Source organism: Ovis canadensis, chromosome 3, assembly GCF_042477335.2.
Source record: "Ovis canadensis isolate MfBH-ARS-UI-01 breed Bighorn chromosome 3, ARS-UI_OviCan_v2, whole genome shotgun sequence".
NCBI classification, from domain to species: domain Eukaryota; kingdom Metazoa; phylum Chordata; class Mammalia; order Artiodactyla; family Bovidae; genus Ovis; species Ovis canadensis.
Genome location: NC_091247.1, coordinates 191518806 through 191539612, shown reverse-complemented (window position 1 = coordinate 191539612; position 20807 = coordinate 191518806). Strand labels below are relative to the sequence as shown.

At 38.0% G+C, this 20807-nt stretch overlaps 1 protein-coding gene across 2 annotated transcripts in view; it reads left to right on the top strand.

Annotated features, from left to right (window-relative positions):
• FAR2 (fatty acyl-CoA reductase 2) overlaps nucleotides 1-20807 on the top strand; it is a 176447-nt gene that overhangs the window by 130382 nt on the left and 25258 nt on the right. For both annotated transcript variants that reach the window (XM_069585454.1, XM_069585455.1), the window contains exons 3-4: nucleotides 10816-10991; nucleotides 15689-15868. In XM_069585454.1, the coding sequence (XP_069441555.1) occupies nucleotides 10816-10991; nucleotides 15689-15868 (356 nt within the window). The remainder of the gene's footprint in view (nucleotides 1-10815; nucleotides 10992-15688; nucleotides 15869-20807) is intronic.

Sequence of the window (20807 nt, the reverse complement as noted above, 5' to 3'; positions counted from 1 at the left end):
AATGGGTTGCCATGGGTTGCCCTGGAGGACGGCATGGCAACCCACTCCAGTATTCTTGCCTGGAGAATCCCATGGACAGAGAAGCCTGGTGGTCTATAGTCCATAGGGTTGCAAAGAGTCGGACATGACTGAAGCAACTTGCACAGCACAGCACACACACTGTGGCTCCACCCTTCCTTCCTACAACAGAAAAGTTAATTTCATATAATATAAAAGTTCCTTGTTAGTTTGCATAGAATTTCATAAGGAAGAATAGCATTTTCATATTTGGTTCAGGCTACCCTGTGTAAAAGTTGCTTGTTCACAACTTCCAGAACATGAATTTCTGATTGATATTAATGATTCTGTTAGATCTCTATTTAAAGCAAAGGCAATTTAAAAAAAAAGTTTGTATTTTAAATTCCCAAAGTCAGTTTTGTTCCATTACTATATTTTATTTTTCCTAAGAAACTAATGATCCCACAAAAAGCAAGAGGCTTTTATAAATTTGGGACAACTAGAGGGAATATAACCTTTCCAAGAATTAAAATTCCCCCATGATTAACAGACACATACTTTTGAAAGGGTATAACTGGTTCTCTGTTTGACAGTTACTCAACTCAAATTAGTCGAAGTGTGTTAAGCCTCCCTTCTGTGGGTGATTTCTTTCCCTTTGAGAAAAAAAAATCCTTTTAAAATTAATTTTATCTTCTTTAAGGTCCCAGAAACAGAAGTAATTTATTTCTCAATCTCTTGTTTTCTTTTACAATACCATTCACTAGTTCATTCAATCACTAGTATGATTTCACATGTCCAACTTCTTTCTTTCTTTTAAAATTTCTTCCAATCATACTGTCTTTTTCATAGAAGCTTCATATTGCCTATGCTGATTTCACTCCAGAAGTTACCAAGCCACAGGATTCAGCATGACTCTGAAATATATTCAGTTTTTAGACATACATGGATCACATGGCATAATCAGAAACCTTGGGTGACCCAACACACACAAATGCACATGCATACTGTCTGATTAACACATTTTGGAAATGGAGTATTTCTGATGGAAACAGAAGAGAAGTTTTCCTATTATTAGAAACCTACTAAGTGGTAGCCACTATGCTAGGCATCCGACATTTATTACCCTATTTAATCTTCACAAAACTCCATGGTATGCCTTATTGCTGCAACACAGATAAGAAATTAATCCAAGAAAGTTGTCGCCTATCCAAGGAAGTACCAAGGAAGTGGCAAAGCATATTTTAAATGCAGTTCTCCTATCTCTAAAGCCTATTTTTTTCTCCCCTGCATTGCTCTACCACCCCTAGGAAATTAATTCCTCTAACCAGGTACTTATTCTGAAAGAACTCTGTGAAAGTGGCTTTTGATGTGGGAACAAGATGTTGAACTGAGTCACCTCTAGCATTTATTACAGATTCTTAAGTGAATTATAATTTTGCTAAATGCAAAATTGTTTTCAATGACAGCAGAATATGTATGATATAGACATTGTTAACAGTAAATTCTAAGGGTTCTCACCACAAGGAGAATATTTTTGTTCATTTTTTCTTTCTTTTTATTGTTATCTCTATGAGGAGATGGATAGTAATTGAACCTATTGTAATCATTTCACAATATATGTAAATCAAACCATCATACTATACCTCTTAAACTTATATAGTGATGTATTCCAGTTATTCCTCAATAAAACTGGAAAAAAAAGAATAGTAGAAAAGAATAGTAGCGCATATATAAATTATTAGTTCTCTGAGATCATGAGTGTTACAGTCCTTTGACTGACATTTTAGATAAACATGCACACTAAGACCCTGAGACCCCAAGAAATGAGTAACTTACCCCAGTCACACAGTTAAGAAATGGCAGAACTAGGCTTCAAACTCTGGCCTTCCTGAATCCAAAGAGCCAAATCCAAATTAGGATCTTTCTAAGACACCAGTGGTTCTCATCTTCAGTGTGGATCAGTGTCCCTAGTGAGCCTGTACAAAGCACAGCTGCCCAAGCTTCATCTCAGAACTGAGTCAGAATATCTAAGAGTAGTACATCTGGGTTTTTGTCTTTTTAAACAACTTCTCAAGCAACCCTACTGTATGCTAAAATTTGATAACCATAGTACTACATTTAAGACTGCTTTGTGGTCCTAGAGAGTAGTTCTTATGAAAGCAGTAAAAACTTCTAGGTTAATCCTTTATATCTTATGGAAGTTATCAGTAAACTAGCACAATTCTAACATTTTGTGAATCTTTACATTAGGTATGATGGTTTTTTGTCTTAATTTACATGTACTTATTTGTATTTAATTGTACTCAACTTAGATTATATATATCCTTTTAAAATAAGTCTTTCTTGCTCAAGAGCTGACTTATAAAATTCATTGACTTGTTTTAACTCAGCACTCTAAAATTTCAATGATAAATGTTCCAGGCTCTCCTTTCCATTGGGATACCAGATATTTCATAGAGATTGCCCTTTATTTTAAGAGACTCACCCCTTGTTTTTACAAAATAAAAATATTAAGCAAATTTTGGTGGGTTATTGTGATTAAATAATAGTTATATTTGAAGAGAGGAATCAGTAAACTGAATAAAGATCAAAACCTCTCATGATTAGAAAAGAATGATAACTTAAAGTAGCCTTTAGAAGGTAGTAACCTCCTAGATGCCTCCCAAGTGAGATTATGTGGATAACAAATTGACTGTAGAAGTCCAAGCTCAGGGCTTCTACATTGTTTCAGAAGCATTATATAAATGTCATGCCCCTCAATTTTTGCCCAAGTCCTGTTTTTAATAAAAATGCAGTGTTAGTATTTGGCCACATAAGTCATACCTCAGTTAATTGAACCCCCAAATATCTCTTTTTGTGAATTTTTTTCTTAGCATTTTCAAATTTGTCTCTTGCATCTGGGCTATAAGTAACTATTGCCAAAATAGTCTCTCATGTTTAAAAAACAAATTGGAAGAGAAATACTTGTCTGTGTAATGTCAAATCAATGAAACACTCCTAAACTTTCTAAGAACCAGAGTGAAGTAAGCCAGAAAGAAAAACACCAATACAGTATACTGACGCATACATAAGGAATTTAGAAAGATGGTAATGATAACCCTGTATGCGAGACAGCAAAAGAGACACAGATGTATAGAACAGTCTTTTGGACTCTGTGGGAGAGGGAGAGGGTGGGATGATTGGGGAGAATGGCATTGAAACAGGTAAAATATCATACATGAAATGAAAAAAAAAAGAAAGAAAAATGTATTGCTTTATTATCAGTTCAAAATGTTTAGATCATCTCCCAGCTATTATCTTTCAGTGACCACAGAAATGTGTCTTCCATCTTATATCAAGAGCATGGTTTACTAAAATGAAAAAGCAGCATTCTTGAGTGTTCAAACATAGCAAGTAGTTATTCAACTCTTTACCTTCTTAGTCCTGTGCCATTAAATAAAGAATATATGAGAAGGAAGATGATGAACTCTTAGAATCTAAAATAATTATATTAAGTTCTTTATTAGTGGGCCTTCAATGAAATTTTTGAAATTTTATTTTTTAGCTCATTTTTATTCCACCTATTTTTTGCCTTTAATTGATGTTTTGTCCCTCACCTTACCCCTCCAAAAAAAATAATAACTTTCAGAAGAGCTGATATCTATTGAGGATCCATTTGGATCATTTTGTCTGTCCTTTAGTCTTGTCGTTATTACAAAAGAAAAGGGTCTGTGCTGAGCCTTTCCATATCCCCTACCCTTGGCAGTTAATACAGAGGACCCATAGATCACTTTAAGTCTTCTTTTAGCAGTAGTTACCTGCTATCTTTTATCCCACCAACACAAAAGAGCTGGTAACCAATTTCAGGAATCAAACTGTTCATTTATGGTCCTATTACTGTTCTTACAGTGAAGAGTGAAAGTGTTAGTCGCTTAGTCATGTCCAACTCTTTGCAATGCCATGGACTGAGGCCCGCCAGGCTTCTCTGTCCATGGAATTCTCCAGGCAAGAATACTGGAGTGGGTTGCCATTTCCTTCTCCAGGGGATCTTCTTGACCCAGAGACTGAACCCAGATCTCTGGCATTGCAGGCAAATTCTTTGCCATCCTAGCCATCAGGAAGGCCTGCTCTTAGAGTAATTACTTTCAGTTTAACAAAGAAAATTTGAGTTGTTTCAATGAACTGGGTGCTGTCAAGCTTAAAGTGATAAAAGAAGAATCAAGGAGTTTACAAACCAGAGGGTGAAATTTAAGTGCAGAATTTTAAAACGGACATGAATTTTTGGAGTTGGTGTTTCTCTAAGTATGGTATTGGACCATCAGACCTATCCATGGAGATGGTTAAGAAATACTACTCTTGGTTACATACCAAACTTACTGAGTCAAGATCTCTGGGGGTGGAGTAAGGGCATTGTGGGGAGAGAGCAAATTAGCCAAGATGGCACGTTCAGGCCCTCTCCCCCCACATTTTGTAAATAATGACTATGGAACAGCTGAGATCATTTATAACACTGCACATGCGCAACACAAGGCACTCGCTTGATCATGAGCTACTTTGTGCTGTAGGCATATATAAGCTCTACCTCGAATGTGGTGGCTTCCCTGGGGGCTCAGACAGTAAAGAATCTGGCTGCAATGTGGGAGACCCAGGTTTGATTCCTGGATGAGGAAGATCCCTGGAGAAGGAAATGACAATCCACTTCAATATTCTTGCTTGGAGAATTCCATGGACAGAGGAGCCTTGTGGGCCACAGTCCATGGTGTCCCAAAGAGCTGGACATGACTGAGCAACTGACACTTCACTTCATTTCACTAGAACATGGCGGCATTACTGCTGAATCACGGTTGTGTCTGTTGTGTTGGGTCAGCCACGACGGGAGAGAATGTAGCGTGTCTACTGCTATGGCTGCAGCATCAGCCAGGAGAGAATAAATGTGCCTGCAGTTTCTCTGGCCCCTCGAGTCTTCTTCCAGTCTCTTAACTTGCACCTTGCCTACCCTGGGTTCAGTGAACAGTTTAAACAGTGAGACAGTTGGCACTGTGAGCAGGATCAGGAACAGAGGCATCATTTTTAATTGGTCCCTAGAATTTTCTTTTGCCTCTACAGTTTGAAAACCACTGATGTCTTGTAACTGCCCTGGGCTGTTAAAGAGGGAAATGAGTCATACACAGTTGTTCATCAGTTATTTGTGTTAACAATGCCACTAAGGAAGTTCTCAGCTTGGGATCAGTTAAAATCAACTTTGAAACCTGATGTGAAATGCAAACTCCTGGGCAGGGCCCAGTAATTTCTTACTTTGTGAGCATGGCATGGGGTCCAGGAATTTTTAGATGCATATCTACTGATTTCAGTGCAGTTCACTTGGGGATAACATTTTAAAAAGCACTGACCTGTTGCATGGCAGTTGGCTGCAATCTGTACCACTCTAGGCTTCGCCTACATTTAATGAGTATTGTTTTGTTAGAAGCTACAGCCATATGCTGAGATTCCAGATTAAAAGTTTTTTTACAGTCTGAGCCACCAGGGAAGCCCATGCCATTCATATTATCAGTTCAGTTCAGTAGCTCAGTCATGTCCAACCAGCCCCATGGACTGCAGCATGGCAGGCCTTCCTGTCCATCACCAACTCCTGGATTGAGTCGGTGATGCCATCCAACCATCTCATCCTATGCGAGCCTTTCTCCGCCTGCCTTCAATCTTGCCCAGCATCAAGGTCTTTTGCAGTGAGTCAACTCTTTGCATCAGGTGGCCAAAGTATTGGAGTTTCAGCTTCAGCATCAGTCCTTCCAAAGAAATCCCAGGGCTGATTTCCTTTAGGATGGACTGGTTGGATCTCATTGCTGTCCAAAGGACTCTCAAGAGTATTCTCCAGCACCACAGTTCCAGGGCATCAGTTTTTCAGTGCTCAACTTTCTTTATAGTCCAACTCTTACATCCATACATGACTACTGGAAAAACCATAGCTTTGGGTAGAAGGACCTTTGCTGGCAAAGTCAAGTCTCTGATTTTGAATATGCTGATTGGTCATAGCTTTTCCAAGGAGCAAGTATCTTTTAATTTCATGGCCGCATTCACCATCTGCAGTGATTTTGGAGCCCCCCAAAATAAAGTCTGTCACTGTTTCCACTGTTTCCCCATCTATTTGCCATGAAGTGATGGGACCAGATGACATGATCTTTGATTTCTGAATGTTGAGTTTTAAGACAACATATTTATTCTCTTCTTTCAGTTTCATCAAGAGGCTATTTAGTTCTTCTTCACTTTCTGCATATCTACATATCTGAGGTTATTGATATTTCTCCCAGCAATCTTGATTCCAGTTTGTGCTTCATCCAGCCCAGCATTTCACATGATGTACTCTGCATAGAAGTTTAATAAGCAGGGTGACAACATACAGCTTTGACGTACTCCTTCTCCGATTTGGAACCAGTTGTTGTTCTATGTCCAGTTCTAACTGTTGCTTCTTGACCTGCATACAGATTTCTCAGGAGGTAGGTAAGGTGGATGGTATTCCCATCTCTTGAAGAATTTTCCACAGTTTGCTGTGATCCACACAGTGAAAGGCTTTGGCATAGTCAGTAAAGCAGAAGTAGATATTTTTCTGGAAGTCTCTCACTTTTTTGATGATCCAGTGGATGTTGGCAATTTGATCTCTGGCTCCTCTGCCTTTTCTAAATCCAGTTTGAACATCTGGAAGTTCAAGGTTCACATACTGTTGAAGCCTGGCTTGGAGAATTTTGAACATTACTTTGCTAGCATGTGAGATGAGTTCAATTGTGTGGTGGTTTGAGCATTCTTTGGCATTGCCTTTCTTTGGGGCTGGAATGAAAACTGACCTTTTCCAGTCCTATGGCCACTGCTGAGTTTTCCAAATTTGCTGGCAAATTAAGTGCAGCACTTTCACAGCATCATCTTTTAGGATTTGAAATAGCTCAACTGGAATTCCATCACCTCCATTAGCTTTGTTTGTAGTGATGCTTTCTAAGGCCCACTTGACTTTACATTCCAGGATATCTGGCTCTAGGTGAGTGATCAGACCATCATGATTATCTGGGTCATGAAGATCTTTTTTTGTACAGTTCTGTGTATTCTTTCCACCTCTTTTTAATATCTTCTGCTTCTGTTAGGTCCATACCATTTCTGTCCTTTATTGAGCCCATCTTTGCATGGAAAGTTCCCTAGGTATCTCTGACTTTCTTGAAGAGATCTCTAGTCTTTCCCATTCTATTGTTTTCCTCTATTTCTTTGCATTGATCACTGAGGAAGGCTTTCTTATCTCTCTTTGTTATTCTTTGGAACTCTGCATTCAAATGGGTATATCTTTACGTTTTTCTTTTGCCTTTCACTTCTTTTCATAGCTGTTTGTAAGGCCTCCTCAAACAACCCTTTTGCCTTTTTGCCTTTCTTTTTCTTGGGGATGGTCTTGCTCACTGCCTCCTGTAAAATGTAATGAACCTCCATCCGTAGTTCTTCAGGCACTCTATCAGATCTAATCCTTTGAATCTCTTTCTCACTTCCACTGTGTAATCATAAGGGATTTGATTTAGGTCATACCAGCATGTTCGAAACGTATATTCTAAACTGCAGAACAAAAATTTTAAATTCTTTGTAATACTGGTAGTAATCTAGTAACAGGAGAAGGCAATGGCACCCCACTCCAGTACTCTTGCCTGGAAAATCCCGTGGACGGAGGAGCCTGGTAGGCTGCAGTCCTTAGGGTTGCTAAAAGTTGGACATGACTGAGTGGCTTCACTGTCCCTTTTCACTTTCATGCATTGGAAAAGGAAATGGCAACCCATTCCAGTGTTCTTGCCTGGAGAATCCCAGGGACAGGGGAGCCTGGTGGTCTGCCGTCTATGAGGTTGCACAGAGTCAGACACGACTGAAGTGACTTAGCAGCATGTTCTAGTGGTCTTCCCTACTTTCTTCAACTTAAGTCTGAATTTGGCAATAAGGAGTTCATGATCTGAGCCATAGTCAGTTCCCAGTCTTGGTTTTGCTGACTTATAGAGCTTTTCCATCTTTGGCTGCAAAGAACATAATCAATCTGATTTCAGTATTGACCGTCTGGTAATGTTCATATTACCAGGCCTGGCTAATATAGTAAAATAGGACCCTAATTATTACTGTGGCTTCAGTTGATGCAGCCAATTCATTGATTTATATCAATGGATTGTAATCAATACCACCTCAGTCAGAATACTTAAGCTTCTTTTTAAATTACATTATGTTCATTCAGATATCCCCTTTTATTTGAAAATATAAATCCATAAATAGGATGTTGATTGGGACTTTATTTCAAAAGTCCTTTATTTCAAAAGGACTTTATTTGGGAGAAATAGTAATTATCTCCTAAAACAGTAATATTGTTAATGTATCTTTGTGCCATTCAACATTGTACAGGTGGTCTGAAAGTATAGTACAATTTAATAATATTCTCTGACTTTTAAAGTCATAAAAACCCAGGACTTCCCTGGTGGTCCAGTGGTTAAGAATCTGCCTTCCAATGCAGGGACTTGGGTTCTATCTCTGGTTGGGGATTAAGATCCCACAACCGTGGGGCAACCTGAGCCCAGGTGCAACAGCTAGGGAAGCCCCTCCATTCCACAACCAGAAATAGCCTGCACACCTAACAAAGACCCAGCACAGCCAAAGAAAATCTTAAAAATAAAATCATAAAAGCCAAAGGCAATAGAAAATGTTTGCATGGCAGCTTGCATCATCTGTGATCAGCCCTATTGCTAAAAGAGTAGACACTGAGTCCATCTTCCACATCTTGCTCTGAAGCAGCCAGAAGTCTTCACAGGCCAAAGTCAGACTCAACAGAACCCCAAACAGATTTCTTATGAATGAAACCTATCATAACTCAGAAAGAGCCTCCTATAAATTCAATTGTTTAAAAGGAGGATAACTGTGTAAATGTGGCATAAACTTATCCAAAAATATCCAACCTGTGTCTGTTGTATAATTAACATGAACTACAAAAGAAAATTGTGATACTGGAGAAGACTCTTGAGAGTCCCTTGGACAGGAAGGAGATCAAATTAGTCAATCCTAAAGGAAATCAACCCTGATTATTCACTGAAAGGACTGTTGCTAAAACTGAAGGTCCGCTATTTTGGCCACCTGATGCAAAGAGCCGACTCATCAGAAAAGACCCTGATGGTTGGGAAAGATTGAGAGCAGGAGGAGAAGGGGGCAACAGAGGATGAGATGGTTAGATAGCATCACGGCCTCATTGGACATGAATTTAAGCAAACTCCAGGTGATAGTGGAAGAGAGAGGAGGCTGGCATGCTGTAGTCCATGGGGTTGCAAAGAGTCGGACATGACTTAATGACTCAACAACAACAATGACACAAAGGAAAACGTCTGACTGAAAGCAAATATTAGTATGCTTATGATCCAGTATGACTGGAGAGCTGTTAAATGTCTTTCAAAAGAATTTAAATGACCTTTGTTGAGAATGTCCCTAAGATGCTTTATCAATCTTAAATGTCAAAAAGCATTGAAGAGTGGCCCAACTTTTGAATTATTTTCAGGATTATAGTAATACAATATTAAAAAGGCTGGCCCTACAGTGCAGGAAAATAGTAGCTTGGTGACAGATGTATATTATCCTGCCAGGTCAGTATGTGGATTTAATTCCCTTCCTTAGTTGGCTTCATTAAATTTCTAGGATGTCCTCTGAACATGGTCTTACCTGATACAAATGAGACATGATTTCTGTAAATACCTGAAATCAGCTTCTTATTACCCAACAGGTAATAAGAAGATTTACCTGGGGTAAATCTCTAGCGGCAAGGAGAAGCCTGCTGCTCAGGATCAAGGAACAGATGAAAACATTCTTTTGAAGTTAAAAGGGAGAGGAGGATTGTCTGTCTCCATGACTATATTAGTATTCAACCACATCCTAATTTTCTCTGCTCTTAACCTTTCTAAACATTTAACCTTACTTTTCTTGCCCTTACTTTTCACATACCAAACCATTACTACAATAAAGTTTTATTTTATCAAAGTAGATTGGAACCAAGATGATTTCATTAAAATTGTTATTTTCTGAGAAAATGGAAAATACCAATTCAACCTGAGAACTTCTGTGTGGAAGGGAAAATAGAGGCTGTGTTTTACCTGAATAATTGTAATAAAAGCTATATCTGCCAGTACTCTTTCCTTTTCCCTTTATAAATAAATTAGAATATTAAAAAATCAATTAAAATCTGATAAAAAGTACACGAGCTCATATAATCCTCTTACTAGACAATAACTGCCATTTATATATTAAAATGAGATTATATAAAAATTTTATTTGTTTTACCCATTACAAATTTGCTTAATTTGTTTTTTTTCTAATTATCTTTGTGCTTCTAAGTCCTCTTGTTAATCTGATCCAATTAACCAAGTTGTTTTGAAGCTGCGCTTATGAGATCTTACAGGCTGGTGATTTTGCTGGTAATTTGTCAAGATATATAAGGGCTGGTGAGTTTGCCCCAAAACAGTATCTCCCAGGCAGAAATGGAAATAATCACCCTGTTTAAACACGAAGCTGTCTTGGAAGGGAAGAGAGGATGGTGCAAGATATGGATGACTTACCACCACTCCTTCACCCAGGAAAAGTTCAAAATACACTCCTTACTGGTCACTGGAACTTTTTCCGAATGTTTATCAAATTAAGAGGAGCAAGAATTATTCTAAGCTGACCTTGAATTCCATAAAATATAGCAGATGGCTGTCATATTATTATAACTAATAACCAGTTTTTGTGAATTAAAATGAAATAAGTCAGTGAAAATAAGAACATTATTGGTGATGATGATCTTTGATGATTTATGTGTTTTAGCTGTTTGAAAAAGTCAAAGAAGTTTGTCCAAATGTGCATGAGAAGATCCGAGCTATTTCTGCAGACCTCAATCAGAATGACTTTGCCATCAGCAAGGAGGACATGCAGGAGCTTCTTTCCCACACAAACATCGTCTTCCACTGTGCCGCAACCGTGCGCTTTGATGACCACCTCAGGTACAGTCCCAGTCCCCTTTCATGACTTGTATTAAACGTGTGTGTGCACACGTATGTGTAAGTTTCTTCATTATTTCTATTTTTATAAAGATATTCTCAATGAAAACAAAGCAGTAAATCTTTTCCAGAATCTTACCATCCACAGATAACCATTTAATGTTGTGAAGACCATCCATTTCAACTTTTCTTTATGCATCTGTAATATAATAGACTTATGTTCAATTTCTCCAAAAAATGGAATGGTGTTTTTTGCAATCTGTTCAGTTTTATTTTTAGATATCTTTCATTGTCAACTGATAATTTATTATAATTTGTAGTGACTACATGGCATCCCATTGTACATGTATATAATACACTCAAGCAGTTCTGTACTGAGGGGCATTTCTTAGAAGTTTCACTGTTATAAACAGCTCTGCGATGAACATCTGTATATATATATTTTTTCCCCTTTGGGTAAATTCCCAAAAGTGGAATTATTAGACACATGCCAGATATGTCCAGGTTATGAACAGTTTATATATTTTGACATATGATGCTAAGTTGCTTTTCAAAAAGGTGGTATGAATTTACACTGTTCTTGGGCATATGAGTGCTCATTTCTAACACAGTAGTACCCTATTATAATTCTTTAATTCTTTTTACCATTGTCAATATGAAAATGGAAATAGTATTGTATATTTTGTTTTTTATTTTTGATAATCAGAAAGGTTGAGAATGTTTAAACGCTGATTGACAGTTTATTCTTTTGTGAAATGTTTGTTTGTGTTCCTCACCTATTTTTCTCTTGAAAAAAATTTTGGGGGTATATTTTAAGACTTCTTGGAAGATTTAGCATATTAACTCTTCATCTTTTATTAGGCTCAAAATATTTTAACAGTTTATCATTTGTCCTCAGCTCTGTTTTTATTATTTACAGTTTTCATAATTTCTTCTAGTATTTTAACTGTTTCATGTTTACATTTAAATCTGACTCATTTAAAATTTACTTACCTCTAAAGAAAAATAGGAAAATTCTATAAAAATAAGAGTGATGTGTGTGATGTACAGTATTTTTTTAATATTAACAGTTATTTTTTAAACAACATATATTAAATGATTTATTTTCATTTTTGTTTAAAAGAAAATATTATATTAAATGCCTATTTCTGAATCATTTTTTTAATCCCATTAATTAGACTTTCTTTTCCAGTACCACAATATTTTAATGACTACTATTCTTATTTTATTAGGCAAGTATACACACATTTTTCTCTTTTTAAAGAATTTTCCTGACCATTCTCACCTCTTGATTAAGCTTAGAATAAATCTGCCAAGTTTGTTTAAGGGTTGTGAGTTTGACTGAGATTACCTTGACTATGTAGATTGATTTAGAAAAATAGCATGATTTAGACATTGACTTTTCCTACCCAAGAACAATGTACATCTTCATTCAATTTTTCTCTTATGATCCTTAATGAAGTTTCATAATTTTCTTTATATAGAGCCTACTTATTAATTTGATATCTTTTAAATGTTCTTTTTTGAATATGTGCCGTTCTTCCATTGTAGATGCTAATTTTTGTTTCTATACAGGAAAGCTAGTGATTATTTTATGTAACTTTTAGACATGAATGCCTTATTGAATTATTGTTCACCCCTGTTTTTTCCAGCTGCTTCTGTTTTTTCTCAGATATACAGTTATATAATCTGATAGTGATTTTGTGGTTGGCTTTGCAGTGATGGTATTTATTAACTATATTTTCCTCTCTAATTATAAGGCTGGAACTTCAGAGCAGTGTTAGGTAGTAGTGATTGTGAGCATTTTTCTTGACTCTGCCTTTAAAACCAGTTCTCCTTACTTTTCACCATGAAGCATGACACAGGCTATCAAATTGAAGTATATATATTTTTAAATAATTTTCTTCCTTTAGTGAAATTATAAAAATTGAACTAGAAATGGGTATTGAATGTCATTTTAAATTTTTTCTATATATATATGTACACACGATCACATATTTTTTTCTTTTATTGAGTTAGAGTAATAGGTTTCCTATTTGTAAGGCCTCCCCAGGCAGGCATTTTGCTTTTTTGCATTTCTTTTCCATGGGGGTGGTCTTGATCCCTGCCTCCTGTACAATGTCATGAACCTCAGTCCATAGTTCATCAGGCACTCTATCTATCAGATCTAGTCTCTTAAATGTATTTCTCACTTCCACTGTATAATCATAAGGGATTTGATTTAGATCATACCTAAATGGTCTACTGGCTTTCCCTACTTTCTTCAATTTAAGTCTGAATTTGGCAATAAGGAGCTCATGATCTGAGCCACAGTCAGCTCCTGGTCTTGTTTTTGCTGACTGTATAGAGCTTCTCCATCTTTGGCTGCAAAGAATATAATCAATCTGATTTCGGTGTTGACCATCTGGTGATGCCCATGTGTAGAGTCTTCTCTTGTGTTGTTGGAAGAGAGTGTCTGCTATGACCAGTGCATTCTCTTGACAAAACTCTATTAGCCTTTGCCCTGCTTCATTCCATACTCCAAGGCCAAATTTGCCTGTTACTCCCAGTGTTTCTTGACTTCCTACTATTGCATTCCAGTCCTCTATAATGAAAAGGACATCTTTTTTGACAGAATGTGGTCCACTGGATAAGGGAATGGCAAACCACTTCAGTATTCTTGCCTTGAGAACCCCATGAACAGTATGAAAAGGCAAAATGATAGGATACTGAAAGAGGAACTCCTCAGGTCAGTAGGTGCCCAGAAAAATGTCTATTTCTGCTTTATTGACTCTGCCAAAACTTTTGACCGTGTGGATCACAATTAACTGTGGAAAATTCTTCAAGAGATGGGAATACCAGACCACCTGACCTGCCTCTTGAGAAACCTATATACAGGTCAGGAAGCAACAGTTAGAACTGGACATGGAACAACAGACTGGTTCCAAATAGGAAAAGGAGTACATCAAGGCTGTATACTGTCAACCTGTTTATTTAACTTCTATGCAGAGTACATCATGAGAAACACTAGGCTGGAAGAAGCACAAGCTGGAATCAAGATTGCCGGGAGAAATATCAATCACCTCAGATATGCAGATGACACCACCCTTATGGCAGAAAGTGAAGAGGAACTAAAAAGCCTCTTGATGAAAGTGAAAGAGGAGAGTGAAAACTTGGCTTAAAGCTCAACATTCAGAAAACGAAGATCATGGCATCCGGTCCCATCACTTCATGGGAAATAGATGGGAAAACAGTGGAAACAGTGTCAGACTTTATTTTGGGGGGCTCCAAAATCACTGCAGATGGTGATTGCAGCCATGAAATTAAAAGACGCTTACTCCTTAGAAGGAAAGTTATGACCAACCTAGACAGCACATTAAAAAGCAGAGACATTACTTTGCCAACAAAGGTCCATCTGGTCAAGGCTATGGTTTTTCCAGTGGTCATGTATGGATGTGAAAGTTGGACTGTGAAGAAAGCTGAGCACGGAAGAATTGATGCTTTTGAACTGTGGTTTTGGAGAAGACCCTTGAGAGTCCCTTGGACTGCAAAGAGATCCAACCAGTCCATTCTAAAGGAGATCAGCCCTGAGTGTTCTTTGGAAGGAATGATGCTAAAGCTGAAACTCCAGTACTTTGGCCACCTCATGTGAAGAGTTGACTCATTGGAAAAGACTCTGATGCTGGGAGGGATTGGGGGCAGGAGGAAAAGGGGATGACAGAGGATGAGATAGCTGGATGGCATCACAGACTCGATGGATGTGAGTTTGAGTGAACCCCAGGAGTTGGTGATGGACAGGGAGGCCTGGCATGCTGTGATTCATGGGGTCGCAAAGAGTCGGACACGACTGAGTGACTGAACTGAACTGAACTGTTTTCCTAATTTTGTATGAAACATATATTTCTAGAAAAAGAATTACTTCAATGTCATCATATCCTTATGTTAATGCAGCTTTGTGTTCTATTAGGTAAAATTTGGAGTTTTAACAATTTTTTAACTGAAGTATAGTTGATTTAAAATGTTGTTTTAATTTCTGCTGTACAGCAAAGTGATTCAGTTATATATATATACATATATATGTATACATTCTTTTTTATATTCTTTTCCATTAAGGTTTATCATAAGATACTGAATATAGTTCCCTGTGCTTTATTTTAGAAACCTGTAATTTATCTGTCCTATAAATAATAGTCGGCATCTGCTAATCCCAAACTCCCAATTCATCCCTTCCTCACCTCTCTCCCCCTTGGCAACTTCATCTGTTCTCTATTGACATCAATTTTATATCTGACCTATACCTTTGCAATAGAAACGTATTTATCATTCTATATTAATTGTTGATCTCCTCTAGTATATTTGAATTTTCTAACTTAAGGTAGATGCCTAATTTATGTTCTTTTATTCTTTTAATGGCTGCTTAAGAAGTCCCTTTATAAATTCAGAGGATGGTGATTTTTCTTTCCTTCCAGTTGATTTAGAATCAGATGACTCCTCAACATGTATCACAGGATTTATATGCACAAAAGGCATCATCAACATATAACATATTCCAAGTATCATATAACTGTATGGCCATGACTCATACTTTTCTTCCTGGTCCTTCGATGCAGCCACAAAAATCAGATGGATATGCCAGTTACTGCAGTAACTGGTTGGTGCAGCTCCAGCAAAACGGGATGTGATTTGCCTCACTGTATTTCCTTTTGCCTAACCTTCTCCAGACATGCTGTGCAGCTTAACGTCACTGCCACCCAGCAGCTTTTGCTCATGGCTAGTCAGATGCCGAAGCTGGAAGCCTTCATACACATTTCAACTGCCTTTTCAAATTGTAACCTGAAGCACATTGATGAAGTCGTCTATCCATGTCCTGTGGAGCCAAAAAAAATCATTGACTCCATGGAGTAAGTTGGGTTACATGGGTGGTGGGGGTGAAGGGAGATGGACTTTCGTTCATTTATAAGGTAACACAGTGAGATACCCTGGGAGCAGAATGCTTTGAAAAGGTGCCAGCTTCAGCTCCCTGACCTTGCTATTCTCTGTCCCCAGTGCAGAGTAGAGTGCCTCTTGATGGAGGAGAATAGGGATAGAAAAGCTGTATTAGGTTGCTTAGAATTCCATGAGGTTCTTGAGAATACTTTACATGGAGGTGGTTTCTCACTTCTTAGTGAACTAAGCTTTGCTACTAGATTTATTTTTTTCAAGGGAAGTATCGGGGTTTCCCAAGTGACGCTAGTACAGGAGACACAAGAGGTGTGGATTTGATCCCTGGGTCAGGAAGATCCCCTGGAGGAGGGCATGGCAATCCATTACAGTATTCTTGCTTGGAGAATCTCATGGACATAGGAACCTGATGGGCTACAGTGCATAGGATTGCAAAGGAGTCAGACACAACTAAAGTGACTCAGCATGCACACAAGGGAAGTTTGCATACATAGTATGTAAACATCCAGAAGAAAGGTTTTATCATTAGACTGGCAAAGGTTCTGTGACCTTGAGCAAATCTTTGGCCTCTCTGAGCCTTAATTCCTTCATGTGTGAAATGAGGCTAATAATAGTGCCTGTCTTTATAGCTGTGATGATAATGTGAGTTATACAAACAAAGCAGTTACTACAGTGCTTAATAGCAGTTAGTCAAACAGTTAATAAAGAAGAACTAATAGGGAAGAAAAATTTCTTCCAAATCTGGCAGAAAGTGTCAGTTTCTTGATCTGTTCAGCTGAGATACACTTCCCTTATGATCCTATTATGCAGGAGGGACAGAAGTCTAGCAGTTTTCTCTTTGGCCAACTAACAGGAACTATTTTCTTTTTAGGCCATCACTCTGATCTCAAAATAAGTATGTTTTTCTGTTCTGCCTCTTCATTCTTGTGTTCCATTTACCAAATTTGCCTTATTTTGTTTGCTTTTTAAAAGACTCTGCATAAAACATATTATAGCAGAGAAAATATACTCTCACAGTGGATTTGTCAGATTTTAATTTTTTATAATACTGTATTTCTATTTTAGATATACTCTTTAGCTTTAGCTAAATCAAGAGTTTATTCCCTTCAGGGCAAACATTTTTATCTCACACAGCTCTGAGAACAGATATTTTTACCTGTCATTTTAAAATAACCAGGACGAAAGAAAAATGAAAGTCATTTAAAGGAGACAGAGGTTGCTTAAAGTTGCTAATAAATGATGATTTGCTTAACCGGTGCAAAGGAACCTTTCAGAGTCCAGAATTTCTCAGGATAGTTGGAGAAAAGGCACTGTGATGCCAAAGTCGTCGGTGCAGGAAAGCCAAGGTCTAAAGCCTTGGCATGTTTTCAGGATGGAAATGATTTGTATGCTGTTTAGCCATCCTCTTACAGCTTTGTCTTATGGTAAAAGTGGTGTTTATGGATGTGATACACCCATGAAATAGGAAATGGCAACCCACTCCAGTATTCTTGCCTGGAAAATTCCATGAACTGAGCAGATTGGCAGGCTACTTACTGTCCGTAATATTGCAAAAGAGTCAGACCCAACTGAGAAAATAAGCACACATACTCAGAAGCCCAGGAAAGGAGCAGACTTCTCCCTGTCCTTTGATTCTCCTGAGAGGTCACCAGCGAAAAAGGAAGGAAATGGAGATTCAGTTCACTCAGAGATTCCATACCACTTTCTCCCTCCCACACTGTGTCCAGATGCTCAAACCCTCCCACACCCCATTTCAAAGAATAAGCTCACCTCCCAGAGGAAGAGTTGATTTATTAACAGGCATTCTCCACTCCCCAGCATATGTCAACTGGTAAAGGCAGGTATCGGCTACATGATTGATGACCAAACTGTAATGGACATTAGTGCAAAATTTATGTCTGTCTGTCATGTATTGCTCTCCAAGGAGAACAATTATTTTAAAACGTACATATATGTAGCCAAACAGAACTAGGAGAAAAATTATATTTCGTCTCAACAAAATACATTTCAATGCAGTTAAGGAACTAAAGCTAACTTTTTTTAAACAAAGGGAACATCATTACCATAGTTTATTTATCTTAAATTTTTATACTCAGAACCACCTGTCCAGCACCACCCATCTCAGTCTTTCATTTGTGCTCACTCTCGCTCATACGTCTCTGCCTTGGCTCAGGCGGTTCTGTCTCTAGAGGCTACTTCTACCTCTGCTTCCTCTGGTAAGCTCTTATCCAGACATCAGAGCTTTCCTCTGGGAGCACATGGGTTCAGGTGGTCACTCCCATGCTCCCAGAGTGCCCTGTGCTCATCCTCATCGTGACATTTAGCGCAGGTCATTCTAAATGTCCGATTATCTGTCTGTATCTCCAGTGGCCAATGAGATTCTCAAACAAGAGACTGTCTCTTGTTCCTCTTGTTCTTCAATGCCAGCACAAAGTAGGAACTCAAATATTCGCTGAATGAATGAAAAGCTTTTGATGGAACTGGATTATCATTGTTCATACAACTCTGGCTAAGATGTGTTGTTTCTTGTTTGTTTAGACAAAGCAGGAATAGACAGAATTCCATAGCAAGCTGGTATTTGAGAGTGTGACGTATAACTATAAAATAAAACATATAAAATACATATATGTATTTACATATAAAATACATATATGCCCCCATCTTATCTGTGTTTTGGATTGTTCTTTTTTTCTTCTTTAACTTGGAATAGAACCTGTTCATTAGTGTTAAGTTTGGAATAATGATTTGAGTAAATCCCAGCAGCCTCTCACCAACTAGACCATTGTTCATGACTGTTTCAACAATTCTATATCAGATAGATTTTTCTGAAGTTTTGAATTGACAGCATTAAAGTTATTCTGAATAAATACTACTGTACCTAAATCCAGATTTAGTGTTCTAAGAAAATATTTTTCTCTGATTTCTTCTCTATTTTGTAATTGGCCCCTGGTTAAAATAAAATTGCCCTTGGAAATTTTTATTAACAGTAACCCTATCGGGTCTAGCCACTGTCATTGTTCTGAGTACTTCAGTGGTCCTCATTTTCTACAAAAAAAGGAACAAAGAGTTAAACAGCAAGAAAATCTTGAAGCTTTGTGATCAAATAAAATCTCTCATAAAAGAGTAATGAATACATTAATTTTAGATGAGGGAGGGGAAATCCTCTCACAATGTATGTATGCATGCTAGGTTGCTTCAGTCGTGTTCAATTCTTTGTGACCCCGTGGACTGTACAGGCTCCTCTGTCCATGGAATTTTCCAGGCAAGAATGGTCAGAGAAGGCAATGGTAACCCACACCAGTACTTTTGCTTGGAAAATCCCATGGACAGAGGAGCCTGGTAGGCTGCAGTCCATGGGGTCGCAAAGAGTTGGACATGACTGAGCAACCTCCCTTTCACTTTTCACTTTCATGCATTGGAGAAGGAAATGGCAGCCCACTCCAGTGTTCTTGCCTGGAGAATCCCAGGGACGGAGGAGCCTGGTGGGCTGCTGTCTCTGGGGTCGCACAGAGTCGGACACGACTAAAGCGACTTAGCAGCAGCAGCAGCAATACTGGAGTGGGTTGCCATTTCCTACTCCAGGGGATCTTTGCCACCCAGGGACTGAACCCTCATCTCCTGCAGCTCCTGTATTGCAGGTGGATTCTAGACCACTGAGCCACCGGGGAAGCCCCTTCACAATGTATGTGTGTACCAAATCATCACAATATGCACTGTCTTAAAATGTTGTTCATCAGTTATATCTTAGTAAAGCTGAAAAAAAAAGAAAAGACAATCACCCATAAAACAGTAAAATGAACCTTTGTTTATCCAGAGAAGCAATTTAATGGGAATTACAGTTCTGATAAATAAAAGAGGGTTTGCACTTTTTTGCCAGGAACTTTCCCGATTGTGCAGGCTAAAGAGATCCTGCTTGGCACTGTTAATAAAGGGAATGGAACTGTGAACCAAACCCAGCACCTCTCATTCCTGCCCCGTACTTCTGTCCTTCTCAGCCCACCCCATCTTCTGTCCATCTCACAGTCCAACCCCTCCCTTTCTTCAGCCCATCTCTGAAAATCTAGAGTTACCTTTGTCCCTAACCATTCCCAAAAGATAAATTTTGATTATCTTATTGTGGAAACTTTAGTATACACACATTTTCATAATAAATTAGGACTTGATGCTTTTAATTGGCCTTTCGTGTTCAGCAACTGATTATCTGTGCACTTGTCTTCTGCCCTTCATCCCAACACAGACATTTTATGATGTAATGATGTCACCATTCTTATAATTTCTGCCTTTATATTTCCAGCTTCTACATAGTTGGTAATATTTACCTTTAGAGACTCATGTGTGTAAATGGATCAGGGATGACCAATAAACTCCAGTTTTCCAGAATAACAGCTTAAGTGGAACATTTATTTTTTAAAAATGCTCATAGCTGACCAACAAGGACAGAAGTTTGGGGCTTATGCTTCCCATACTTTTTAGGCCAAGGTAAATCCTCTTAGGGGGGCTGTATAGAAGAAAAAAACTTTTACATCTGTATAAAACCTGAAATAACTAGAGTTAGGAACCAGAAAAAATGGATCCATAATTACTTAGTGCTTTATTGAGCATGCTTAAACCAATCTAGTAAATATGCAGTAAGAAGGGAATGATTTGATGAATCATCATTCAGCAATTACTTGGAACAAAGGCACTTTCACAGACATTTAATTCCTTAACATAACATTGTAGGGTATACGATTATGGCTAATGTATTAACAAAGGAACACAGGCTCAGAAAGATTAAATAACTCTTCACAAGTCTCTCAGCTAGTAAGTTGCAGAGACAAAAAGATTTTCCATGGCCACATGATTATGGTCTTTCTAGTATATGCACAATACCATGTGATTAAATGGTGCTTTCTTAAG